This window comes from Aphelocoma coerulescens, chromosome 5 (genome assembly GCF_041296385.1).
Source record: "Aphelocoma coerulescens isolate FSJ_1873_10779 chromosome 5, UR_Acoe_1.0, whole genome shotgun sequence".
Classification (NCBI taxonomy): Eukaryota; Metazoa; Chordata; class Aves; order Passeriformes; family Corvidae; genus Aphelocoma; species Aphelocoma coerulescens.
The window spans coordinates 2,593,786-2,621,019 of NC_091019.1; the positions used below are offsets into that span (position 1 = coordinate 2,593,786).

At 47.5% G+C, this 27,234-nt stretch overlaps 4 protein-coding genes across 6 annotated transcripts; 3 read left to right on the top strand and 1 right to left on the bottom strand.

Moving 5' to 3' along the window:
* Nucleotides 1-681: 681 nt before the first annotated feature.
* Nucleotides 682-26,436, bottom strand: LOC138111125 (proto-oncogene Mas-like). Of its 3 annotated transcripts, none has more exons than XM_069016350.1 (3): nt 25,779-26,436; nt 24,743-24,895; nt 682-1,859 (listed from the first exon to the last, which is right to left on the bottom strand). In XM_069016350.1, the coding sequence occupies exon 3, from the start codon at nt 1,840-1,842 to the stop codon at nt 886-888; it is 957 nt and encodes a 318-aa protein (XP_068872451.1). In that variant the 5' UTR covers nt 1,843-1,859; nt 24,743-24,895; nt 25,779-26,436; the 3' UTR covers nt 682-885. The 3 variants fall into 3 exon arrangements, with proteins under 3 accessions (XP_068872451.1, XP_068872452.1, XP_068872453.1); XM_069016351.1 differs by having other exon boundaries at nt 24,743-25,104; nt 25,779-25,803; XM_069016352.1 differs by lacking the exons at nt 24,743-24,895; nt 25,779-26,436 and adding an exon at nt 4,482-4,649.
* On the top strand, nt 8,115-9,195 carry LOC138112114 (olfactory receptor 4S2-like). The gene has a single exon (XM_069018797.1). It carries the CDS (start codon nt 8,260-8,262, stop codon nt 9,193-9,195), a length of 936 nt encoding a protein of 311 aa, XP_068874898.1. The 5' UTR covers nt 8,115-8,259.
* LOC138111126 (olfactory receptor 4D5-like) lies at nt 12,128-13,098 on the top strand. The gene has a single exon (XM_069016353.1). The coding sequence runs from the start codon at nt 12,172-12,174 to the stop codon at nt 13,096-13,098; it is 927 nt and encodes a 308-aa protein (XP_068872454.1). The 5' UTR covers nt 12,128-12,171.
* Nucleotides 18,117-19,097, top strand: LOC138111124 (olfactory receptor 5AR1-like). Its single transcript, XM_069016348.1, has one exon. It carries the CDS (start codon nt 18,117-18,119, stop codon nt 19,095-19,097), a length of 981 nt encoding a protein of 326 aa, XP_068872449.1.
* Nucleotides 26,437-27,234: the final 798 nt, after the last annotated feature.

A 27,234-nucleotide genomic window follows, 5' to 3' on the forward strand; every position in this document is an offset into this window, starting at 1 on the left:
GAATGATAACTTTTTTATACAATGTAATAGCGAGTGTATGGTTAACTAATCGCTTAGTGCTCAAACAAACAGAAACTTGCCAGGTGAATAATTGCAAAAATAGACAGGTATAGCTGGATGAAGGAAGCAGCAGGATGTACTAATGAGAAGTTGGCAACAGTGAAACCAATCAGCACAAAGTACAGAATTTAAACTGGCTGGATCCAGAAAGACCCAGGAACACCACAACTGCACATGCTCTGAAGTTGAGAAGTTCAAGATATGAGGAAGACCTGAGCCTTCATCACAGAAGACCCCCGAAGACCCCCACGATCACATTATGCATGCTCTAAAAAGACAGCTGGGGGGGGGAACTATGTTAATCCCTCCTAAGGAAATGCAAATTAGTTCTCAGGAAAACTATGCATATGCATTGTGGTTTATTAATATGCAGGATGTTAAAGCATACAGCCGGGAAGTTGGTGTAAGTGGCTGTGCCTCTGGCTATGAGCAACGCACCCAGCGCTGTGGGCTCTTGCTTTAAGTGGCCTTTGTCCCCTTTTGTCCCTTATTAAGCTTATAAAACAAAAAAAAAAAGAAGAGTGGGCTTTGTTTCTCACAGACACCAAGACATTTCACCTTATCAAATGAATATTATTTAATAGTCACTGGACAGAAAAAGGAACTTTTAATGTGGTCCAAATACAGGTCAGGAATATTCTGTGGTCCAGGTGCTCCTGTGCTTTCAAGGATCACAGATGGGACTTAAAATAATGACCTAAAATATCTACAAAGAGGGTACTGAGGGTCAGGTGAGATGAACCTCCCCCGGTACCTCGAAGTCCTTCAGTTCTGCCAAGGAATTCTAAATTCCTTTCTACATTCCAAGGAATTCTGAATGGGATTTTAGGAGGACATGGTTATCGTGTCCCGGGTTTCCCGCTCATCTCTGTCATCTGCCGAGTCTTGGAAGGCCCTCTGGAACGCCAGGCGGAGGGTGAGCCTGAATTTCCGATCCCTGTAGCTTCCCACCAGGAAGTAAATGACGGGGTTGAGGGTGCTGTTGACGCAGGACAGCACGAAGCCGATCTCCGGGGAATACAGAAACTTGTGGCCCAGGAAGTCCAGGAGGATGAGGATGCTGAGGGGCACGGCAAAAATGAGGAAGAGGAGGATGGTGAGCATGATGACGGTGAAGAGCCGGCCCGTTTGGAAGGGCTGGGAGCTGCACTTGACCCTGAGGAAGAGGGTGAGGCTGAAGAGCAGCATGAGGGGGGTGCAGACGAGGAAGTCCAAGGCTCCGATGGTGATGAGCAGGCGCTGGCAGACTCTGGGAGAGGGGCGGGCAGTGCACAGAACATATCCCAGAGTGTTCAGGAGCAGGGACAGCGCCCAGAGCAGGCCGGACACCACGGCAGACAGGTGCTTTGGGCGGTGTGTCCGGCACCAGATGGGGGAGAGCACGGACAGGCAGCGCTCAATGCTGATGGCCGTCAGCAGGTACAGGCCCGTGCCGTACATGAAGAGATCCAGGAAGAGGAATATCCCAAACTGCACCCCCACGTTGAACTGCATCAGGTACTGCACGGTCTCCACGGCGATGCACAGCAGGTACCCAAAGTCGGCGGCCGCCAGGTTCAGGATGTAGACGGTGAAGTGGTTCCTGCGGATGCGGAAGCCCAGGTACCACAGGACCAGGCCGTTCCCCACCATCCCACAGGCAGCACTCAGCAGGCAGAAGCTCTCCATGAACTTGAGGACAGTGTAGGATGGCTGTGGTTGTCCCACAGCCCCGCTCTGGTTGGTCCCAGGAGCCTGGATGGTTGTAGCCAGAAGGAGGACTGGTGTGGTTGAGGGTCTCATAATGGGTGATTCCAGACCTGGGAGCAGAAAGGGGAGAGGTGGTAACCCCAGGGTGACTTTTCTAGAGGGGTTCCTGGGTTTGTTCTGAGGCTTTGTAGCCAGAATTTGATTTCATGGAATCATAAAATAATGTGGTTTGGGAGGGACTAAGAGCCTGCAGTGACAGGACAAAGGGAAATGGCTTCACAGTGACACAGGGTGGGTTTAGATGGGATATTGGGAATAAATCCTTCCCTGAGAGGGTAGGGAGGCCCTGGCACAGGTTGCCCAGAGAAGCTGTGGCTGCCCCATCCCTGGAGGTGTCCAAAGCCAGGTTGGAGCAACCTGGGATAGTGGAAGGTGTCTCTGCCCATTGCAGAGGGTTGGAACCGGATGATCTTTAAAGTCCCTTCCAGTCCCAAACCACTCTGGAATTCTGTGATTCCATGAGAACAACTGGTAGTTTTTTATATTGACAAGTGATTTCTATTTTAATAAAGTGCCATTTGATGTGGTTCTCCTGGGTCCCATGTACAGTAACAAATGAACATTTTGGTCTGGCAGAGCCCTCAGCTTCTCCCTCAGAAAGTGTGAGAACCACATGTAAGAAACCACAGATTATCTCGTCCTCACAGGACATGGGAGTTGTGGCTCTGACAAATTTTCACCCCATTCCCTGAGTTAGGTCACTGTTTCCTTCCCTATGGTACTGAGATCTGATTGAGAATCTTGGGGGTGAAAACAAAACCAGGTTTAACACCTTTTTTTTGGTCTGAAAGAGAACAAATATAGTGGTTCTTCTGCTGTCCTCCAGCCAGCTGTTAACTGGGACACAGAAGGCAAAGAAGTTAAAAAGATGAGAGGAACAAAAAATGGGGTTTTCTGGGAAGATGTGAATCACTGAACCATGTAGCCAGCATGAATCCTCTGTTCCCTCCTTGTGGTGCAGCAGCACACGTGGAGACAGACTTCCAAAAGCACCCAGAACGTGACAGACTGACTCACTGCTGTTCCATCCCAGCATCCCAGGCACACTGGCCCCATGGATGGAGGGAGAAGGAGCCTGTGGTGCAGGGAATTTCAAGGCCAGTTTGGAAGGGGCTTGGAGCAACCTGGGCTAGTGGAAAGTGCCCCTGCCCATGGCAGGGGGTGGAACTGGATGGGCTTTAAGGTCCCTTCCAATCCAAATTATTTGAGGATTCTATCATTTCCTTTAGGGTTGACTGAAACCAGGCAACTTCTGGCACTGCAGAGCTGGATGATCCCATCCTCAGCTCTTACGGCACCTTGAGCACTTCCAACATGAAGACTCTGGAGAGCTGCCCTGTGGCTGTTCCTCCTTCACACCCTGCTCCAGGGGTGGCCACAAATGGTCACATTTTTGCAGAAATTAGCAGAAACAACCTCAAGTTCTGTGCAGCATTTCTGCTGCGAGAACAGAGGAAGGCCGCGTGGTTACGTGGTTTCCTGGCCTCCGTGCAAATTTCCATTCGATCTGAAGAGGTTGTGAACATTTGAGTGTTGCCTGAGCTCTGTCTCAGCCCACTGCAGCCTCCACAGGTGCATCTCTCCCCACTGGCGATTCAGGGAATGACAGGTGATTCTTTCCCACTGGTAAATGGCTTTGTGCCATTGATCATGTCACAGAATCATGGAATGGTTTGGCTTGGGAGGGATCTTAAAGCTCATCTTGTTCCAACCTCCTGCCACGGGCAGGGGCACCTTCCACAGACCAGGTTGCTCCAAGCCCCATCAAGCCTGGCCTTCAATTCTTCCACAGATAAGGCAGCCAACAGCTCCTCTGGGCAACCTGTGCCTCAGCACTCTCACAGGGAAGAATTTCCTGCCAAGATCGAATTCAAAATCCACCGTCTTCCAGTTTAAAACAATTCCCCCTTGTCCTGTCACTCCAGGCCTTTGTCCAAAGTCCCTCTCCAGCTGTCTTGGAGCACTTTTAGGCACTGGAAGGTGCTCTATGTGCATAAAGACTGGCAGGAACAGCAATTACTCCAATGGATAAATGACAAAACATCAATAGTTTTGCCTTCTGCTGTACTAGAAGTGAAGAAATCCTTCTCTGACTTCTGTAGACCGTGGAGAAGAACACTGAGAAAGTCACTCACCGTTCTCATTTTTTTATCACATTCCCTTGGAAAGACTGAATTCCTGTCACATTCAAGACACTTTCAAGATGTGAATCTACTTCCTTAATGTAACTAGTAAGTGACAGCTCTCCTCAGCCTGAGTCCAGGTGGTCTTTTTCTCCCTTGAGATTCAACATCCTCCCTGTGGCTTGCCTGCAAGTCCTGCCTGTAGTTCCTGAAGCAGAACAACCCTGACCCCACAAAGACGTCTCAGACTATGGAGAGAAAGTTATGATGTTGTAATGCCAAGTCTCTGAGTAATGACTTTCTGTATTACAGAGGTGCATTTAGAGCAGTTCAAGAGCACTTGTACAGGGAAAATTGTCCCTGGAATGAAGCTTGCCTTATATTGAAAATTATTATCATCCATTCCTGACCTACAGCAAATTTCTATCCAGTAGGAGAAGTAAATACTTGATCTTTGTTCCTCCACTGGTTTTGTTTCTCCTCCCTTCCCCAAAGCCTGACAGAAACCATCAGAGTGCAACAGCAAAGACCCATCCCAGAATTTCTCACCTTTTTCTGGGTTCCTGAGAATTTCAGCGCCTGTGTCCAGCAATGTTGTCCCCTGGATTGTGTGACATAGGGTGCAGCTCGAGTCCTTGTGTCATCCTGCAGTGCTGGGCTGGGCAGCCACCGTTTAAAAAGCCACGGTGTTTTCAGCGTGACGCTCCAGGCAGCCAATCGCTCACAGGGGGAAACACCCCCTCTGTGTGTGCACCATCACCCAGACTTGAACCACTTCCCCCTCCCCTCTTTGCAGTGTCATGGAAACATTATTTTTTTACTACTTCTCCCTTCCTCAGCCGCTCTTGCAAGAGCTGTCCATACAAACCTTGCACTGATGGTGTGTCCTACTCGAGGCCCCCGAAGATGAGGCTTCACTGCTGCTCAGGAATTGACAGTTCTCTCCTACAACACTTTCGCTGGAGGTTTCACAACCTCTCTCAGCACTTCTCATTCCCTCCTGTCCCTGCCCAGCTGTCACACAGCCGTCACCACAGTGTCCTCTTCTGACCCACAGCCTCTCCCAGCACAGTTCAGCACCTTTTGCAGTCCCTACTGCTTCATCCAACCTTGCACCCCCACCTCAGCAGTTCCAGATGCCCAACCCCTGTTTGTGCTGCTCTCAACACATAGCTCTGGGGTCTTTCAGTGCCCCTTCACACCCCACAGGCTTTCAGCACAGTCCTTCAACACCTCAGGCGCTTCCTATTTCACAAAATCCCTCTAGCCTCATGCCTTTCACTTCCAGTTTCACAACTTCCCCCTGAACAGCACCTCAGATTCAGGGTTCTTCCCCACCTGGTGTCTCTTACCCAGACAGAGCCCACCACCCACCCACAACATCCCACTCCTCCCCACACAGACTCCATGTCCATGAGCCACCCAGATCCACCAGCCAAAGGTGAAAACAGAGGAAACACCTTTCTCCTTTCCTGGCATCCTTACAGGGAACTATTTTGAAGAGATATCAGCCTCCCCCATTAGTCCCTTGGGCCAGAGAAGCAAAGGGACAGGAGTGTGATGCCACCCAAATTGCTGCCATGTGTGTCAGTGGGCACAGGAATGGGCAGATCCAGCCCAAATTTGCTTAGCAGGTAAGAAACACATTTGTACATCTTCTGCTTCTGTTGTCATCTGTTCTTCCTCTTCCTTTCCCAAAGATTGTAAGACTGTTTTTACTTTCTTACCCAATCCTATTTCCTGCAGTGGTTACTGGCAACCCTCATTAATCTGACTCCAGGCTCCAGGCTATGGTGTAAAATGATATTTAAATTAAAATACTATTTTCACACAGAGCAGTATTTAACCTCCTGATTAATTTGAGGTTTTCCACTTTCTCTGCATGGATTGCTGGCATTCGATGTTGGGAGATATTCAAAATGCCTTTCTTGTTATTGGGCCATTCTAAATTTCAATAAATGTCAGCAAAACAAAGGGATGGGCAGTGGATGAAACTATTTATTGATGTCCATAAATCATAAGTTGAAAATACACACTAAACTTCAGAGGAGTGAGGAGTTGGAGTTGAAATAATGCACAAATTCATTGAATTTTGGAATAATTTGGGTTGGAAAGGACCTTAAAGCTCATACAATTCCAACCCCTGCCATGGCCAAGGCTCAACTCAGCTGACTTCCACAGATGTACTAGAGCTGACTTCCTTCCCTCCCTCAGTTTCTTAATTTGCAAAAGAAGGAATTGGTTTTTTACTTACTCTTTACTTCACTGACCTTTGCTGAAACATGCAAGTTCTTCCAAAAGGCTTTATTCCCTGGGCTACCAGTGACAAAATTCCATGGAAAACAGAGACTTGGAAGGTCATCAAGAAGTGACCCAAGCCACCTTCTGTCTCTCTTCCACTTACTACTAGAAACCTCTCAGATTATTTTTTTTCACCAGGGCTTGTGGATTTTTTTTTGGGATACACAATGGTTTTAAAGTCCTGGTTTATTACTCACAATGCTATAAAGCCTAAGCTGTGGATCTAAGGGGCCTTTGCACTCGGGAAAAGCACAAAGCCTGAACTAATGGCAGAGTCTGAGAATGTTAACTCGACCAGGTCACGTCAGATGCTTGCCCAGTTTAATATTCAGCTAATCTATTGGCTGTTATCTCCAAGAATCATGGAATTGTTCAGCTTGAAGAAGCTCTCCAAGGTCATCAAGTCCAACCATTCCCCAGCACTGCCACCACTAACCCATGCCCCCAAGTGCCACATCCACACGTTTTAAATCCTTCCACGTTGATGGTGACTCCACCACTGCTCTGGGTAAGCTCACAGCCCTGTGAGTGAGGAGATTTCTCCTAAAATCCAATCTAAACTTCCCCAGGCAGGATGGGATTAATTTCTGCTCCTTCCCGCCACTGAGCATTCACACCTCCCTCCTCCAGCCCCAAGAGCCCTTGAGCTGGGAGATTTCCTTGGAGAGGGTGGAGGAGCTCTGTGTAAACAGGGAATTAAGCTTTGGAGGAGGGAGATTTCCTTGGAGAGAGATGAGGAAAGTTACTTAAACATTTTTTTTCCTCTCTGCTTGCTGGGCTGTGTGTGCACCCTTCAGTGCCCACATTCCCTCCAAGCAGCTCCAACACGGGCAGGAAAAGCCAGGATACACTTGGTGATACAGGAAAGCAAAGAATTAATGAGGTAGGATTAAAAAAGGGACCCCCTAAGCAAGTGTTGGAAGCTTTTCAGAAGCTGTTCTATGTTCTTTAAAGTCTCTGCCAGGAAAGGGGAGATGTTTGGGACATAAAATCTTACAGCCCTTCCACAAAAAATTAGATCTCCAAACACAGAGGAGGTAAGTTTTCCATGATCTTTTCCCTTTCCTCTTTTCTTTCTTGATTTCTTCTTCCACCACCACCCCCCCCTCCCTCCACCTCCCCACTTCTTGACAAATGTGAAAATACAAAATGAAATTTCTCCTGAAGCTGTCAACCATCTCTGGCTCTCTTTGGCTGGAACCTTGTGCAGAACTGGTTTTGCAGTCCCAAATCAGGTTATTTAATTATTTTTTCCATTAACCACCTGAGATTTTAGGGGGAAACCCTGGCAATGAGGAGATGGTACAATTCCTCATCCATTTTATTTTTTAATTATAACAATCCACATTGTATTTATTTCATACTGCAACTCATTGCACTATATAATGTACCTCTAGTCAATGACTGAAAAGATGATTTTAGAGGTAAGACCCCCTTTTGCCCCCTTTCTTATCTTTCACCTCCTGCCAGTAAAACTGCAAGCTCAGGAAAAGTCCCAAACTTTCCCAACTTCCTCTGTAGGCTTCACTCTTTTGAGCTTGAGAGTAATCTGGGTTTTTCACCATTTCAGCATTTCCGGTGGGTGCTCGATCAGCTTTTTGCCTGCACAGGAGTTTCTGATTTTGCTGTCTTTTTAAGTCATAAAGTAGAAGCCCAGATCAGATGGATCCAGTCCCAGAAGGATCTAGTGGGTGGCATCCCTGCCCACTGCCAGCGGGGCTGGAACTAGATATTCTTGAAGGTCCTTTCCAACCCAAACCATTCCATAGAGTCTATGATTCTATGGCTGCATCTCATGCAAGGTAAATTAAATATGTATAGGGGGAAGAACTACAAAAAAACAAACAAAACCCAAGACAAATTAAAAAAGCACCTGATAAACTTAATTCTAATCCTATATATTTCTTAGATAGAATGCACTTTTGATAAAGAATTAATTTTTAAGAATGAAAAAACTGATGAATCATTTTGTCTTTATCTTTCCACATTCCCAGGCTCTGCATTGCACGTCGCCCAGCAGAATAGCATGGAAAACTCCAGCAGGGTGAAGGAATTCATTCTCTTGGGCCTCTCAGAGAACCAAGGGGTGCAGAAAATATATTTTGGTGTGTTCCTGCTTTTCTACACGCTCACAGTGGCAGGAAATCTCCTCATAGTTCTCACTGTGACGAGCAGCCAGCACCTGAACTCCCCCATGTACTTCTTCCTCTGCCACCTGTCCTTTGTAGATGTTTGTTACTCCTCTGTCACAGCTCCCCAAATGATCTCCGGCTTCCTGGTGGAAAATAACACCATCTCCTTTGCAGGCTGCATAGGGCAGCTCTTTGGGTTTCATTTCTTTGGCTGCACGGAGATTTTCATCCTGACGGCCATGGCCTACGACCGCTACGCGGCCATCTGCCGGCCCCTGCACTACCCCGCGCTCATGTCCCGCCGCCTGTGTGGCTGCATGGTGGGGGGCTGCTGGGCGGGGGGCTTCCTGCATTCCACCCTCCAGACCCTTCCCACCGCCCTGCTCCCTTTCTGTGGCCCCAACAAAGTGGCCCACTACTTCTGTGACGTCCGCCCCCTGCTCCACCTGGCCTGTGCCGACACGCGCGCCGCGAGCCTGGTCGCGGTGGCCAACAGCGGGGTCATATCCCTGAGCTGCTTCCTCATCCTGGTCGCGTCCTACATGGTCATCCTGGTCTCCCTGAGGGGCCAAAAGCCAGCAGGGTGGCACAAGGCCCTGTCCACGTGTGGGTCCCACATCACTATGGTGATCCTGTTCTTCGGGCCCTGCACGTTTGTTTACATCCGCCCGTCGGGTGACCTGGCCGAGGACAGGAGCGTGGCCGTGTTCTACGGGCTCATCGCACCCATGCTCAACCCCCTCATCTACACCCTCCGGAACGGGGAGGTGAAGGGAGCCATTAGGAAACTGTGCAGGAGGAAAGTGGGAAGTGGAAATGGGAAGGAGTAGGGCTGTGGTCATGTTTCCAAAGGATCGGAGAAAATCAACCATGTTTTGCTGTAATTTCTTCTGTGGCAATGCCCCAAAACCTGCCTTTCAAAGGACAGCTGGCTCTTGGCTCCTGCTGTAATTAGGAAGGCACTAAACATTCATTTTTTGATGGGAAAGACATTGGGATCTCTGGCATTCCCTTTCTATTCCTTGTCAACAAGCACAGGCCCAGACCACAGCCTCCTGAGCAACTGCAACACCAGTGTTTAAATAAATACTGTTAAAAATACTGAAAATGTTGTCCAGGTAGAGCATCCCATAAGAAAAAAACCCACAAAAATCTGCTATTAAGAGCTGGCTGGGTGGTTTGCTGATGAAGGAACAGGAGGGGAAACTTCTCCCCTTCCTCTCCCACTGCAACAAATCCTTTCTGCCCTGTTCCAGGCCAGGCTGGACAGGGCTTGAAGCAACCTGGTCTAGTGAAAGGTGTCCCTGCCCATGGCAGGGGGTGGAATGAGATGGTTCTTCCAACACAAAAAGTTATTCTGCAATTCCATAATTATCCTATAAATCTGTCTACTTCACCTATCTCTGCCAAACAGAGCAGGATATGAAAGAAATGTATTTTTAAATGCTTTGGAGGTGAACACCAGTGGGGTTTTTTCAGAGGTCTCACTTCTGCGTACTGCTGAGCAAATATTCACCCACAGCTTATGGAAGATGTCACTGGAAAGAGTGTCACTTTGCCAAGAATTCTTACAAGAATTTCATACCTGAGCTCAAAAGTTGCCTCTGTGCTTTGCAGTGTCAATAAAAATACGTGGTGAGCGAGGAAGGCTCACCACAAACCTTTGTACATTTTTTTGTGTGATTTCATCTGTTGCCTCTTGTTTTAAATTTGTAAGTCAAGTGTCTAAGAGATAACATCTGTGATATTTTTGGTTTGTGCTGTCAACGTGTAAGTTAATAAGAAATAAGATTGCAGATGAGAAATATTGGCTTAGGACAGAAAGCAAAATTTATATCCATTTATATGAATTTCTATAAATGTCCTATGCAAGAGATATTTTTATTCCTGACATCTCTCTCCAGAGACTACACTAACAACTATCCAGAGAACAATTTTAGCTCCTTGCCCACTGATGATTTCTGACAAAACTCCCTTTGCCTCTGGGATCTCATTACTCCTGATAGTCTTGCGCTTCTGCTGGGTGATTTACTTGAACTATTTCTGCTACAGAAATAATTGTACTTGCAGAAGCTCCTGGAGGTTGTTTTTTTTTGCAGAATGGGAAATACAGAAGGTTGGGCTGTTCTTTTCAGGGCTCAGAGTTGGCAGAGATACAGAGCTGCTTTCACAACTTCTGAGCAGCAACTTGCAGAGAGTTTCTGATGGAACTGAGAGGTTCTGATGGAACCCCCTGAAGTGGTTTGGGGAGGCTGTCAGAGGAGCAGCAGCAAGTGAACTCTCTGTGGAAGTGTCCTGGGATTGTTCCTTCGTTTTGCTCAGGCTGCACTGAAATCCTGCCTTTGCAAAGCAGCATTGCTGGTGAGTGACTTTTGTGAGGTCTATTTTATGATTTAGGAAAGAAAAATTTAAAAATCAGTTACAGATTAAGAATCCCAGAATGGTTTGGGTTGGAAGGGACCTTAAAGCTCATCTTGTTCTGACCCCCCCAGCCATGGGCAGGTCCACAGGCCAGGTTGCTCCAGTCCCTGTCCAGCTTGGTCTTGAGCACTTCCAGGAATATCCCACACTAGTGATTCTTGTGTTCTGCATGGGAATGCTGCAAAGGTGCATTTGTGGGTGTTTGTCAGTAAAGGAGGGTCACCAACAGCTCATTCACTACCCCAGTGTCACTACAGGTGTATTTATGGGGTGTTCCACACCACATCCAGGACCTGAGTATTATTTCCACCACCCTCCTCAGATAAATAACCAGAGCTTGTTATTACACGTCAGTGACACAATCCAGCTTGGGTATCACCGTTACTCCTTCAAGGAAGCATTGCCTTTAAATTGAAATTGTCCCAAAAGACACATCCTAAAGCAACTTTATTTCATGCTGTTGGCATTGTACATACCCGGTTTCTCACTTGTAACCTCCTGCTCTCTGAGTTATAAACTCCTCAGCAGAAATGAGAATTTCCTTGTGGGATTCTAAAAGGAAATGTGCATTCCTCTGCTGGTCCCACTTTAACCTCCACAGGCCAGTGAGTGTATTTGTCTACTGAAGAACTTTAAAAAATAAAGAGGTGGAGAAACTGTGCAGGGCTTTGCAGCTTCTGCTGTGTTAGAAACCCCAATTTTTTTCAGTGAGGAACCTCCCAGACCTGGTTTCTGTGCATGTATTCCCAGTTTCAGAGTGGACAAGCTAACTGGAGAGCCATTTCCTCAATTTAGAGGAGTGCTATTAAGGATCAGAACATGGAACAGCTCATGCTTGAGAATGGCAGCATTTGCTTCCATGCTGGCACTTCAAATTCCAGTAGGAAAAAGGACAGCACAGCATTTTTCCAGCATTCATGGCTCTTGGTATCTGACAGCAGCATGTGCTGGAATCACCATTCCGGGAGGGATTTAAAAGCTGTATGGATGTGGCACTTGGAGACATGGTTTAGTGGAGGGCTTGGCAGTGCTGGGGGCATGACTGGACTCAATGGTCTTAGAGGGCTTTTCCAACCTCAACAATTCCATGATTCTGTGATTTCTCCTTGACAGAATGGGAGCACACCAACTACAATGCAGGAAAATAGTGGTCAGAGTGAGTTCAGCGGAGAAGGTCAATGTGGAGGGCCCAGAGACCTGAATAGGGCCAGAAGAGGTGGGGGTGAGTGCAAACTCTGCCTTCTGTCATTTATGACATGACACTGGGCTTTCTGCAGCAGCAAATGCATCCTGCTCACACCATCCATGAGCCTTGGAGCTGGAACACGTTCCCTTCTCTTCCTGGCCGGGCCCACACCTGTGCCATGGGAGCCTGAGCTGCAGCGATGGCACGGGGCAACTTCTCCCGGGTGACTGAATTCATCCTTCTGGGGCTCTCCGACACCCAGGAGCTGCAATTCCTCTTCTTCACCCTTTTCCTCCTGGCCTACACCATGGTCCTGCTGGGCAACCTCCTCATCATCGTGACAGTCAGGACTGACCCCAAGCTCTCCTCGCCCATGTACTTCCTCCTCTGCCACCTGTCCTTCATCGATATCTGCTACACCTCTGTCACTGCCCCCAGGGTGCTGGTGGCCCTGCTCTCGGGGCACAAGGCCATTGCCTTTGAGGGCTGCATGGCCCAGCTGTTTTTCCTGCACTTTGTGGGTTCCTCAGAGATGTTCCTCCTGACAGTGATGGCGTTCGACCGCTACACGGCCATCTGCAGGCCCCTGCAATACACGGCCATCATGGCCCGCAGGGCCTGCTGGGCCCTGGTAGCTGTCTGCTGGGCTGGGGGCTTTATCCACTCCATTATCCAGACTCTGCTCGTGCTCCAGCTGCCCTTCTGTGGCCCCAACATGATCCACAGCTACTTCTGTGACGTGCTGCCTGTCGTCCAACTGGCCTGCACCAACACCGCCCTCACCGAGTGGCTCATGGCCTCCAACAGTGGCCTCATATCCCTGGGCTGCTTCCTGGTGCTGGTGGTCTCCTATGCGCTCATCCTGGCCAAGGTGCGGGGCCACCTCTCCCAGGGGCACTGGAAGGCGTTGTCCACCTGTGCCTCCCACCTGATGGTTGTCACTCTGCTCTTTGTGCCCTGTATCTTCACCTACCTGCGGCCTGCTGGGACCTTGCCCTCCAACAAGTATGTCTGTGTCATCTACACGACCTTCTCGCCCATGATGAACCCCCTCATCTACACCCTGAGGAGCAACGAGGTGAAGGAATCCATATGGAGACTGTGGAAGCGCTGTAGAGCCTTCTGACACAAGCTGGGTTGGCAGAACCCTGGAGTTACACCATGGAGTTACACCTGGAGTCACATTCCTACTCTACTCCAACACACTAATGACTTAGTGGCTAAAGCCTACAGACTTCAAATTGTGTATAAATATATTTATATACACATATAACTGTTAATATTAAAAATATTAAAAATCCATGCTGAAAACCCCAAACTTCCTAAACACTTTCACTCGTGTGGGATCATAATTTTCAAATAAATAAATGAATCCAGGACGAGGCTTGTCTCCCTCTCTGATGTGCTTTTCCTGTGCTGTGGCAGCAGATGGCAGAGGCACATGCATTAAGTGTCCCCAAATTCACCCACCAACACCAGAAGGTAGACACGATGCTGATTTTGCTTGTAGGATTTTCTTTAGACATATAAGAATATTTTTAGTCATAATTCTCTCACAGAAGCAAATTATTAAAATCATATGAGGCACAATATATAGAGGAAGGAGAGAGAGTGGAAGGGACTTTGGATAAGGGCCTGCAGTGACAGGACAAGGGGGAGTGGCTTCACACTGACACAGGGCAGGTTTAGATAGGATATTGGGAAGAAATCCTTCCCTGTGAGGGTGGGCAGGCCCAGAGAAGCTGTGGCTGCTCCATCCCTGGAAGTGTTCAAGGCCAGGTTGGACAGAGCTTGGAGAAACCTGGGCTGGTGGAAGGTGTCCCTGTCCATGGCAGGGGAGCTGGAATGGGATTGTCTATAAGGTCCCATCCAACCCAAAATGCCTCTATGAGGGCAGCAGTTACATCACCAAATCCATCAGGGATAGAAGTTCAGTGGCTGCCATGAGAGGAACACCATCCGTTTCTGTGTGCTAGAATGATTTAGGATTGGATTCATCCCTCCTAAATAAAATCATGGAATCACTGAGGTTGGAAAAGCCCTCTAAGATCATCAAGTCCAACCATTTCCCAGCACTGCCAAGGCCACCACTAACCCATGTCCTCAAGTGCCACATCCACATGGCTTTTAAACCCGTTCAGGGTTAGTGACTCCACCACTGCCCTGGGCAGCCTGTTCCAGGGCTGGAAAACCCTTTCCATGAAGGAATTTTTCTTAATACCCAATTTAAATTGCTGCACAGGAAGTGGGAGGACTTCCACTTTCCCTGTCTCTCCGTGCTGTCTTAAATTAGCCCTCACTCCCACACCTGTAGGAAGAGGAGGATCAGAACCATCAGTGAGTCATTGATCCTCCTGGTTAAGAGAGATTTCCAGTGCAAGTTAAATTTCTTTTCAGAAATTTCTTTTCTGATCAGAATCATCATTGGATCATCACAGAATGGCTTGGGTTGGAAGAGAAGTATTTTTTAGTATTAGAGAGAAATGTTGAAAAATAAATGTCCTCTAGGTCGATTTAAGGGAAATTTCAATTGAGAAAAATAAAAATGTACTACTATGATAATTTTTTAAAAGATTTTGATAAAGCTTTTATAAATATTTTATTCATAAACCAATGCAAGGAAAATTGGAGCTGTGCTCCAGTTATTTTGCTGGTGTCAATTTGTTCACCAGGTATAAATGCGGGGCATCAACAGTGAATTGACTTGAAATAATTGCTCCAATTTTGATAAAACAAACTAAAATTCCATATTTTGGGGAGCTGGTCTCTCAATACAAGGTGCTTGGAGCAACCTGATCCAGTGGAAGGTGTCTCTGCCTGTGGCAGGGGGTTGGAATGGGATGAGCTTTGAAGTCCCTTCCAACCCAAACCATTCTATGAAGACAAACAATTTAATAGAATTGATTTTTCTCCCCAGGAAACATCTTGGGATGACTTTAACAAGGCCTCAGAAGATGCTGTTAAAAAGTTGGTGCCTGACAAATTGCAAAGGTGCAGCTTTGGCAGCTGAGTTTGTCCCCCTGTGTAAATTGGCTCCAGTGCGCACCATTAAAATCTCGAGTTCTTTCTCTCCTGGAAATTATCAGCTCTCTGAGCTCATCCTCAGATTTATTGCCCTCACCTAGAGGACAGTGAAAAATGGCCTCAAAGGGAAAAAAATCCTTGGAGAACCCGCAGGATCTCTACAAAGCTTTTGTCAAATCCCAGGAAACTTGAACAGAGCCCAGACTAATCAATTTTGTTTAAAGACTGTGGGACTGAAACACAAATGGACATCAGAGAAAAGGGAGCATTTTCAGCAGACTCTAATCAGTCTAGGCTCATCGTAAGCATTCCTAGATGGAAATCTCAAACAATGACAAAGCTGGGCAGTCCCAGAAGTGATCAAAATCAAATCATTTTGGTTGTGCTACACTGGGGATGGCAGGAAGGGGTGGGCAGCAGGGCAAGAGGGGTCTAACCCAGCACATCATCAATTAGTGCACATCTGGATTCTGCAAATTGAGGGGGTTTGTGTTGTTGTTTCTTTTGGGGTGTTTTTTTTTTAATGACTTTTTATAATAAAATACAATGCAATATAATTTTTATTTATTTACCCCGAGGCAGAACACTCATCTCAAAGTCTATCCTGTGTTTCTACTTCAAATAACCCTGCTAAGATTATCCCTGCAAATACATAACTTAGATGTAGGGTTGAGAGCCAGAAGCCCAAAACCAGTCCTGGGTGACTGGCACTTTGATGGGGCCAATGCATCCCACCCCAAAAGAAGCACTTAAGATTTATGAGAAGAACCTAATCACGGAATGGTTCAGGTCAGAAGGGAGAGGTGAGGGATGGGTCCCTTTGTCATATCTCTTTCTGGCATCTGGGTTTATTACAAAATTCCTTATTGCAAAATTCCTTATTCCTTATTCCTTATTCCTTATTCCTTATTCTAAGGGAAGAGTGATGCTTCATGGTCCTTGGGCTAACTGCAGCACAACAGGGAAAGGACTAGACCATGGGGATTTATTCCAGCCACAGCTCTGAACTCCCATGGCAGGATAGGCCTGTGCTGTGTGACCCTTGGGGAATTCCAGTTTATAGAGTCCTGGAATGGTTTGAGTTGGAATGGACCTTAAAGTTCATCTTGTTCCACCCCTGCCATGGCAGGGACATCTTCCACCGGCCCAGGGTGCTCCAAGCCCTGTCCAGCCTGGCTTTGGACACTGCCAGGGATGGGGCAGCCACAGCTTCTCTGGGAAACTGTGCCAGGGCCTCCCTACCCTCATAGGGAAGAATTTCTTCCTAATATCCAATCTCAATCCCTCATCTTTTAGTTTAAAACCACTTCCTTTTGTCTTACCAGTGTTTGCCCACGTAAGACACAGAATCCTTAATTTGCCAGGAGTTACACCCTGCAAACACAGCAAACAGGCTGGAAGAATGATTGACAGCCAGAGTCATCCACGTGAACAGTGCAGAATTTATGGTCAGGTAGTGCTGGAATAGGAACAGGCCTGTTCCCAGTCCTGGACATCACACGGGAGGCAGCACTCCCATAAATCACATGTGGATGCTTAATGGGACCAGAGGGGAATTTTTGTTGCCTCTTCAAAGTAGTGCTGGTAATTTTGGTTCCTTCGATTTCCAGCCCCCTTTGGCAAGATTCTGAAAAACCCCTCATACATGCAATTAAGGGAACATCCAAAAAAGCTTCAGAGACACTCGTCCCCAGACACTCCCTCATATTTATAAAACCTCATTAAAGAAGAGAGGTGTCTACTCCTGCAGCCAAGCCAGCCCTTGTGCCAGTGCTGGTGTGAATATTGCAACGCTGCTGTATTGAGATTCGTCTCTTCCTTAAGAGTGAAATCATTTTTATGTCACATGTAGAAAGAAGAAAAAGGATTGTTTTGTTCCCTGGAGATACAGACAACTATAAATCACCTGTAATTAATTCTGTGTAGCAGTGAGTATTTCTGTGTTGTTGCTGTGCTATTTCACCTGAATGAGCTCCCCAATTTATGAACAAGTGATGTCCCTTTTATTTTGGCTGAGTTAAATATTTCTTACGTAGTTTAAGACCTGACTTTGCTTCCTCTCAAGTTTCTGGGAGAACGTGGGACCACAGAGGAGCCTGGCTCAGATGAAAAATATTTCATCAATCTATTTATCTCTGCACCTCTTACAAATGAGAGCGTGGTACAATATTCCTACCATCTCAAAATCAATCCCAGAGTCTCCCAAAAAGGAGCCATTTGGACTGCACTTTGCCTTCCCTCCCTGTAGGGCTGGTATGTAAATCCTTACTGTAAACACTGAGCTACATTCCAGGGAGTAACGAAGGGTAAATGGGAAGATCCTTTAATGCCAAGGTTGGACTTCTTTGAATTGGGGAAAAGGGGTGGAGGAAAAGTCCAGAGAGAAGCTAAAAGTACTAATACTAATATGGAGTAAAATTTACAGAAAATAGTGGGAAATCACTAACTAATACCAAATTATATCCTTTTCTTTTTTTATGATAGAATCATAGAATGGTTTGGGTTGGAAGGAAGCTTAAAGTTCAGCTCATTCCAACCCCCTGCCATGGGCAGGGACATCTTCCACTAGACCAGGTTGCTCCAAGCCCCATCCAAAAGCTGAAAAAACACCCCCAAAATGCATCTGTCTGCTGATTACCAGGGATTTAATTCTTCTCTGACAGCATCACTCCCTTAAAAAATAAGTTTTAGCTTCAGTTACTAATCTAGACTCTTTTAGTGATATTCTTAATACTAAATAATTTATGTTGAAAGGAATTCTGCCCCACTCCCCTTGCTCAGAGAACTTTCAAAGCCCTGTTGTGTTGCCTGGGGCTGTGTCCAAGCTGGACACCACAGGGAAGGTAACTTCAACTTTCAGCTCTTCAGTCTGAGGTGGCAACTTGCAAAAAGTAACATTTTGGATTAATCCCTGGGAAGTTTAATACCTACATTTTGCCTTTTGTATTAGGGATATGTGGGTAAAATTTAGATTTTGAGTGTGGCTTGGAAATGGTTTTGAATGTCAAAAGGGACAAAAAAAACCCCTCACAATCTTTAGAATGGGGGTGAAATTGTGATTAAGTTACACCTTCCTTATTCCAGGGAAACCTCTGCCTCATTCCCACAACGAGAGATAAGATGCAGAGGGTCAACCTCTCAACGGTATCCGAATTTGTTTTCGTGGGCCTCTCTGATGCTCCTGAAATCCATTTGCTTCTCTTTGTGCTGTTTCTGCTCATTTATTTGGCCACCATGGCAGGCAACATCACGCTCCTCGTTGCCATTAGCACCAACTCCCACCTGCACAGCCCCATGTACTTCTTCCTCAGCAACTTATCGCTGCTGGATCTCTTATGTCCCACCATCACCGTGCCCAAGATGCTGGGAGCCTTGCTGCTGGAGCACAAAGAGATTTCCTTCTCTGGCTGCCTGTTCCAGCACTTTTTCCTCATTGCTGTGGTGGGCACGGAGATTTTCCTCCTGACTGTGATGGCCTACGACCGCTACGTGGCCGTGTGCCACCCCCTGAGGTACCCGAGCATTGTGAGCACGAAGCTCTGCGCTCAGCTGGCCGTGGGCACCTGGGCAGTAGGTCTTTTGAACTCGCTGCTGCACACCTCTCTGGTTTTCACGCTCTCTTTTTGTGGTCCTAACAAAATCCAGCAGTATTACTGTGACATTCCTCCCGTGCTGGCCCTCTCCTGCTCACCTACCCGCAGCAGGGAGTTGGTGATCCTGGTGGTGGCTGGAGTGCTGGGGAGCAGCGCCTGCGTGGTCACTGTGGTCTCTTACATCTATATCCTCCTGGAAATCCTGTCCAGGAACTCCCCCGGGATCTGGCAAAAGGCTTTCTCCACCTGTGGTTCTCACTTGACCGTAGTCTGCCTTTTCTACGGAACCACCATCTGCACCTACGTCCGCCCTTCCTTCACCTATTCCCCGCCTCGGGACAGGGTCGTTTCCATGCTCTATGGAATGCTCACCCCGCTCCTAAATCCCATCATCTACAGCCTGAGGAACAAAGAGGTGAAATGTGCCCTCAGAAGAGTGATCAGCCGGGTGAGAAGTGCTTTAACGAGGGAACAAAACCTCGCCCAGTCTCCACAATCAGCTGGGTAGAAACTGCAGCTTGTGACTGATCTTCTCTAACTTTCAGACATCTGAAAATTAGATGCTGGAACCCAAATTCGTTTTTTCTGGGCTGAAAACTCCTTCTCTGGGCTGAAAACTCCTTCTCTTGGCTCCCTCTGCAGTTAGAAGGGAGAGCTGTGCACTTCCAGAATTGCATGGCACAGCTTTCACAGGAGGAGAAGAGTCCATCTGGGAATGCTGTTCTCCACTGAGCACTGAGGAATCTTAGGTGAGAGCAGGCAGGTGTTGGATGCATCTTTTAGGGCAAGAATTCTGGGAATTGGTACTCAGGCACACTTAGATACACCGTACTAAAGCAGTTTATATCCCTTTCAAAATTAAACTCCAAATATATTAAATTATGTTTTACGGATCAGCCCTGAAATCTCTCTCCTCTCTCCCTCTCCTTGCTGAGCGTCTGATGTTTGCTGGAATCTCCAGAGTTCCATCTCTGGAGCCATGTTTGCCACTACATTTTTTCTTTTTCCCATTTTTTCCTCCTTGCTGCTAATGGAAAGAGAGGTGATGCTGCTTCCTGCAGCTCACCTGTCTCTTCACCACCTCTCTTCTCTGTAGAGAAATAATAAGTCATCCTGCAAAAATGCTGAGATTATCCTCACTTGGTTGACCCCAAACATTTCTGTTGGATACGTTTAATAAAATCTGTATTATTTAACTACAAGTCTCTGGATTTTTAAATGCTTTCATTTTCTGATGAGACCTTGTATCAATTGTAGCCTTAAGGTGTCTGAAATGCAGGAAAAATCATCAGTGTGAGCGAGATTGCAACTGGGAGCAGGATATTTATGAAGCATTTCATCTGCCAAAAAAAAATCCTTGTTCCAGCTCTTCCAGGACTCTGAACGGCAGCACAGCCAGGGCACAGCAGTTGAATTTGTCTTTATCCACAACTTTACTCCTGACTAGAACCCCTGGAATCTGGTCATCACCTGCCATGCCTGTTGATGGCCCCCTCGAGATGTCCCAGGCACTTCCACAAGGTTCTGAGGGACTTCTGCCAACCACAAGTTGTTGGCCAGGGGCAGCTGCTGGTGCTGCTGGTGAAGGATAATGATGAAGGATCAATTATACTTCAAACTCCTGCCATAACTTCTGCACCAACAAAGTGGAGGGCTGGAGAGGTGTTGGCCAAGCCAACAACTCTCCAACTGAGGTGTGGAGAAGTTGTGACAAACTGAACTGCTTTGGAAGTTTTCATTTCCTTTAACAAGGAGGAAAGTTTCCCTCTCCTCAGTGCCTGTGAAGCTGTCCCCGGGGGCTTGTTAGAAGGATGAGGGAGGTCTAGCAGGAGCTTCCTAAGAAGGTTTTAAGACCATTAGAGGCTTCCTCAGGATGCCCAAAAGGGCTTGTTAAGAGGAAGGGCCTTGGGTGGCTGCTCCCTGCAGGACTGAAGAACTCTCCTCTTTCCAGAGGTGATGGAATCTAAATGTAGCTGGGCAGACAGATGCCTAAGGATGGGTGTCAGCTTGTGTGCAATTCCAAGCCCTGGATGCCTTTTAAAAGAGGCCTCTGAATTCCACGGTACCAAACTAGAGCCTGATTCCCAAAGTGCGTCCAGATGGGAGATTTTGATGCCTCTCCTGGCTTGTGAAAGTGGAAAAGTTGGATTATCAAGTCTAATTCTGCTAGAGTTCCCTCCCTCTCCACCCACCAGAGCTATGTGTTCCCAAAAACAGCCGCTGTAAGGAGCTGTTTGCTGCCAGTGGACAAAACAATGCTCACAGCAAAAGCTGGGATAGAGTTCTGGGAACTTAGCGAGGAATATGTTCCGTCTTTTCTCCTTCCTTCCCAGAGAAGCTGTGGCTGCCTCATCCCTGGAAGTGTTCCAGGCCAGGCTGGATGGGACATGGAGCAACCTGGTCTGGTGGGAAGTGTCCATTAGAGGTTCACTCTTTATCATCAGCTGTAACCCCTTCCTGGATGGAGGTGCTAATCCCTAAATATTCCTCAAAAGTGAGACATCCTCTCTCAGTTTCCTCATCCCCAGTAGCCTCTAACACTAGAAAGAGACAGCTGTGATTTTCTTTGGCAGCACTGGAAAAAATTTAGCAGGGAAGGATCGTAATACACTCACCCCATTTCTGATCCTCTTTCCCTGAGTGTCTATTTTTGGCTGCTCTCAGAAATCAATACCCCTGGACTGGCTCACCACCACAGAGCTCCTCTCATATTCCTAGAAGTGGAGCTGCCCTGTTGGAATGGGAGGTGGGAGTACAGACAGCACTAAATAAGTTGAGGAAAAATACCCTGTACCACAGATATTCCCAGGTGAGTGATCCTCCGTGCATTCACACCTTGCTTTTGCCACTGAAAATCAGATTTCACCTATTGTTTGGCTAATCTCATGTAAATAGTGAGGGAACATTTTTATTTATCTATTCCTAAATAGAAAGAATTCCTGAAATTCTTGATGTGCCTCCAAAAAAAAAAAAGCTATTTTTTTTCCTTAAGAAAAATCCAACTATACTATTAATGTGTGGATTTTATTACTTGCAACGAAACCAGGACAGATTTTCCCCTCTCTTTTTGTTTTCTTTTTTTTGTTTTGTATGATGCTGCCAGATATGAAAATATGCAACATAAAAGAGGTTGTGAATGATTTCTTTTTCTCCTCTAAAAATAGCACCCACTTCTGAAATTCAGGTTGGGCTACAGTTCTGGCTTTAAAATTCCCAAGACTTTGGGAATCAAAAAAAGGTGCATTCAGCGTGTCAGTGCTACTTTCTCCTCCCTTTCCTCCATATTTTTTAATTCTTATACAAAAGATGGATTCATAGAATCAAAGCTCCTTGTGAAGAGACTTTGTCCTCTCTGTCGCCATGCTTTAAACACTTGGTTTTAAATGACTTTAAGCTCAAGGAGGGAAGGATTAGATTGGATATTGGGAAGAAATTTATCCCTTTGGGGGTGGTAAAAATCTGGTTGTTTATTAATCCCATTTTAGTCAGATTTGTATTATCTCACTCAGGGGTAACTACCTAAAATTTTGGAATTTATGCTGCTCATCCAGGCTTCCTTTGTCTGCCCTGCTGAGAATTTATCCTGGCATCAGCAGAAATGTGTATTAACTTTTGCAAAGTTAGGGTTAAATTATGTGCTTTTTCTTGGAAGGTTAAATTAATGCCCAGAATACCTTTTTTAAGCAGACTGAGCCCAATTCAAATTCAAGTTTCAGGTAAAAAAGAAGTGTGAGGGAAATTGCTTGGAAAATCTAAAGATATTTGGGGCTTGAATGTTTAAAAGCAATGCTCATGGCTTGCTTTTCATCAGCTGCTTAAGAATTAATCAGCCTCAGGAAAGTGAACGCACAAAATATTTGCGAGAAATCCCAGAATCAGATGCGGCATTTAAACTTGGAAAACTAAAAGCTTTTGTACAGGGGAAAATACTCCCCCTGTTTGGCAGCCAGCTCTGCCATACCCTCTACAGAGAAAGGAATATAATTTCTATATATTTTATCATGTTTTTATGGCCTGTTCTGCTCTCCCCAGTCATCTTTCAGGCCTGTTCTCATCCTGCTTTCTTGACAATTTCACCACTTTCATATATTTTCCCATTATCTCTTTTTGCCTCTAGACCACAAGCCCTTGTTCCCCTTCCCACAACATAAATCAGCTTTTTCTTTCTGCTTAATTTTGTTACGAAATGCTTGTTGGTGGTTATGAGGCTGGCAGTGTTACAAAACACACACATTGATATCGAGTTTGGCTTGCCCTGGGCTTCTTTTTCTTTCTCTCACATATCCAAAGAACCCACAACTGACAAACTGGGAGAGCTGGGAATGTCTAGCCTGGAGAAGGGAAGGCTCCAGGGAAACCTTAGAGCCCCTTCCAGTGAAAGGGGCTCAGGGAGAGCTGGAAAGGGACTTTGGACAAGGGCCTCGAGTGACAGGACAAGAGGGAGTGGTTTTAAATTGACAGAAGGTGGGTTTAGATGGGATATTGGGAAGAAATTATTCTCTGTGAGGGTACTGAGGCACTGGAATGGATTTCCCAGAGAAGCTGTGGCTGCCCCATCCCTGGAAGTGTTCCAGGCCAGGTTGGACGGGGCTTGGAGCAACCTGGGATAGTGGAAAGCGTCTCTTCCCATGGAATGTGATGGTCTTTAAGGTCCCTTCCGACCCAAACCAGTCTGGGATTCTGCTGATAAACAGGGTTTTTTAAAACACTGGAAACGGTGAATTCTCAGAGGAAGCAAATATTGTGTGTGTGCCTGTTCCTTATAAAACTGAAGATGCAATTTGGCGCTTCTCTTGCAACATCCTGTGCTTGGCACAGGTTCCACTGAGATTATTTCACTGCGTGCTCCTCTTTCCACAGCCCTGGGCACCGCCCTCCCTCATTCCCCCGCCTCAGGGGGCTTGGAAGGGAACAGCGCCCCCACGGCCATGACACCCGCCCGCGCCTCCCGCTGGCGTCATCCCCCGCGACACCGATGCCCGATCCCCGCAGCGCTGCATCTCGGCAGCGTTGCGGGATGGCGGAAAACACCCTGCAGGTCCCCGAGTGTCCGTAGGAAACAACAGTGCTGGAGCAGCCTCCGCCAAAGCGCGGAGAGGCCGCTGGTGAGCACCGCCCCGCCGTTCCGCCGCGCGGCGGGGACTACAACTCCCAGCGTGCCCCGGGGCAGCGGCGCACGGAGCGCGCACGGCGGGCGCCCCCACGTGGCTCGGCCGGACCGGGACCCCCCGGGACAAACAGGGATAACTCGGGACAAACCGGGATAACTCGGAATAAACCGGGATAACCGCGGACGACCCGGCTGCCTCCCGCTCCACAGCCGTCCGGTACCACGGGCCTCGCCCGGGCTGTCTGGAGGGAGGCCGTGCTGGGAAGTCTGGTGGCTGGGAATGGGGCCACGTGCTGCAGTGGTTCCCTTCCCTCTCCCCTTCCCTTCCCTCTCCCCTTCCCTTCCTTTTCTCCTCTCCCTTTCCCCTTCCCTCTTCTTCCGTCTCCTTCCCTCCCTTCTTCTCTTCTCCCTCCTCCCTTCCCTTCTCCCTTCCCTCCCCTTCCCTGTTCTGATGTTCCCTGTCTTGGAAAAGGCTGTAAAAGGTAAATGGCTCCAGATGCCTTTCCTTTCTCCCTCCACCCCTCTTCCAGCTCTCTGCCTGTCTCCTGACAGCCCAGGCCCGGGATTTTCCCTTGGATCCCTATTTCTCTTGGTTGCTATCCTCCGCTCTCCCCTTCCTTTCCCTTCCCGTCCCAGATCACAGTGAGCCTGAGGAGCTCTGGGACACAGCAGGGAGATTCCCCCCTTTCCAGGCAGCCTCAGGCAGGCAGGTGAGATGGAAGTGTCACTTGGAAGGGTGCTGGGAGTTGTGACCAGCCTCTCAGTGCGCTGCTTGTTGACTGTAATCTTAGTGCTGGAACACAATAGGAATGTTAACAAAGTTCCTGGAATCTTCATGGAGAGAGCTGTAAAGGACAGCATCCCTCACAGAGCAACTGAACTGAAATCACGCCTAATTAACCTTTCATTTATTCCCTGATTTATGGTGTAACACAAGATTTTGCAGGTGAAAAAAATGATGTTTTTTAAATGAATTATGACTATCTTAGTCTGGTTATTGTAGATAATCAGGCAAAGCACATTGTCTGAAAATGGAATGTTACCTCATTCTCAAGGAGGATGATGAATAAAAGTCATGTGATGGTTGGGAAGAGATCCCACTCACTTCCCAATTCCTCCACCTCGAGGTTTGGTTGCTTTTGGAGGTGCTGTTGCTCAATCCTGATCCTTGCACTTGATAGGAATGCAGGAACTGCCTGCAACAGAGACATCTGTCTGGTTAGAGCCAAAGGTCATCCAGGGAAAGGGGTAGAACTGTCTGGAAAAAAGTTTTACTTCTGGAAAAAGCCACTTCTGAAGGACCTGCAACAAGAAGAGAAAGTTTCCAGCCGATCCAAAGTAATGGTGGTGTCACTTTCTCTTCCCATTCCTCAGCCTCTTCTGTGCACTCTCACGCTAGATGTGGCTGTAAAAACACAGATTCTCAGTCCCCTTCCTCCTCCTTTTCCAGTCTCTGCAATTCCCAGCTGTGTTCCCATCCTTGTCACTGTAGGCCTGTGTGTGGCTGTGTTCTGTGACTCTGGGGCAGTTTAGGTTGAAATAAGTTTTGGAACTGCTCCTGGATTTAGCTGCTTTCCTGGCCTCTGGAACACAGCAAGAAGAGATTGAACCCTTTCCCCCTGTGGAATTTTGTGGTGACAAAATTTTTCACCACAGCAAGGCTGGCAATTTGAAGGAGAAGGATTTCCAGCAGAAAACTCTGGAAGTGGATATTCTCTCCTTTCCCAGGATGACAACCTCACTGTTCCTCTTGAAATGCTTATATTTATGTGGAGGGAAGTAGGGCCTGGTGACTTCAGAGTAGATGAGAATAAACACGGGGGGGGAATAAAGTGGGAATTGCCTTGGGTGACTCCAGAGTACCTGAGAATAAACACAGGCAGGAAATAAAGTGGGAATTGCCTCGGGTGACTCCAGAGTACCTGAGAATAAACACAGGCAGGGAATAAAGTGGGAATTGCCTTGGGTGACACCAGAGTACCTGAGAATAAACACAGGCAGGGAATAAAGTGGGAATTGCCTTGGGTGACTCCAGAGTAGATGAGAATAAACACAGGCAGGAAATAAAGGCAGAATTACCTTTTCCAGGCAGAGTCCACTGCTAGTTAAACCTGGCTGAGGCAGGCGTGCAGGCACTCAGGAATTCCAATAAAAGCCTGGTAGCATTTTTTGTGTGGTCATGCTGAGCCTGCTGGTCTTGGTTGAACAAAGTTTCCTGGGTTAAGTAACAATGCTGCAATTCTGGCTTCTTTTTTCTTCCCCGTCAGAAACTCTGTTTTCCTTGCTGACCTCAAGAGATATATATCCTCGTGGTTTTGCATCCCGCTGCTCCTTCCCAGGCTGTTGTTTCAGCTGGTGTCAGCCCATTGCTCAACCTGCACCTCCTGACTGGAGAAATGCTTTGTCAGAGAACTGTTCCCTTCTGGGCCTGATTGAACGTCCTCCCTGCTCCTCACCGTCTTGGCATCTTGGCCAAATTCTCTGTGATCACGCTTTGCCCTCAAGTCACTGAGCTCCTTGTGACTCTGGAGCTTTCAGACCCATCCAGTGGCCAGGCCAGCCCTAGAAACTGGCCAAAAATGCTGTTTTCTGCTAAGTTCATTGCCTGCAGAGACACACTAGGGGGTCAGCGGGGTGGCTGGAGACAGGGAAAAGAGACAAAAGAGGTGTGAGGGTGTTTGTGTGAGGAATGCAGTCTCCCCTTTTTGGCTGTGGGATTATTTCAGCTGCCTTGCTCTGAGACTGCAGTGGGTTGTGTCCCTTCTCAGAGGCTTTTGGAAGGAACCAAGAGCATGAAACACTGGGCAAGGAAGGGCCTGGCCTGTGCTAAGTAAGTGTGGGGTGGAAATCTTTTTTTTTTTAACTTGTCAGACCGGAAAGTTCCTGATTTGAGTTTCAGTCTTGGTCATTGCTGCCTATTTAGACAGGTTTGTGGTCATGCATGACTGAGCAAGCTACTCATAGAGCAACTGGGTGGAAGATTCCTTAGGCCAGGCAGAGCATTCCTCTGGCTGCTGTCTGAGGGGAGTCTGAGGGCTTTGCCTCCACAGCTTTTCATGGGAGCATCTTCCCAGGACACTGACCACAAGCCCGGATGGCCAAGGTGGTCTGCCCGGGGTTAAGGGTTCTGCCCAGCCCAGCAGAACATCTGAAACAGCCACATGTGATTGCTGAGGGGTTCCCGTGGCTGTCCTTCCCTGTTATCTCCCTGTCCCACCGACTGGGTGGCCTCTGTGTCACTGCTTTATTGCCTGCTGGAATGCTGCTATCTGTGGGCATGGCCCAACATCTGCTGAGCCGAACACAACGACTTCAACGTGGTCCCCGTATTTATGGGTGTCTCAGCCACTTCTTGCCCCAACAGAGACGATTTTCCCTGTTTTATTTCTCTCTCTGTGCCCTTCCCCCCAGTTTGTTCAGTGTGCAGGGAAAGCACCACTGGATCGCTTCCCTACCTTGAGGAAGGAGTTGTGTCCAGCTCATCCAGAGGTGACTTTGCGGGGACAACACTCCACAGTTCAGCACTGCCTGGCTG

Excerpts from the sequence above, each read along its gene's own strand:
- LOC138111125 (XM_069016350.1), bottom strand. The coding sequence starts at position 1,842 with ATGAGACCCTCAACCACACCAGTCCTCCTTCTGGCTACAACCATCCAG.
- LOC138112114 (XM_069018797.1), top strand. The coding sequence starts at position 8,260 with ATGGAAAACTCCAGCAGGGTGAAGGAATTCATTCTCTTGGGCCTCTCA.
- LOC138111126 (XM_069016353.1), top strand. The coding sequence starts at position 12,172 with ATGGCACGGGGCAACTTCTCCCGGGTGACTGAATTCATCCTTCTGGGG.
- LOC138111124 (XM_069016348.1), top strand. The coding sequence starts at position 18,117 with ATGCAGAGGGTCAACCTCTCAACGGTATCCGAATTTGTTTTCGTGGGC.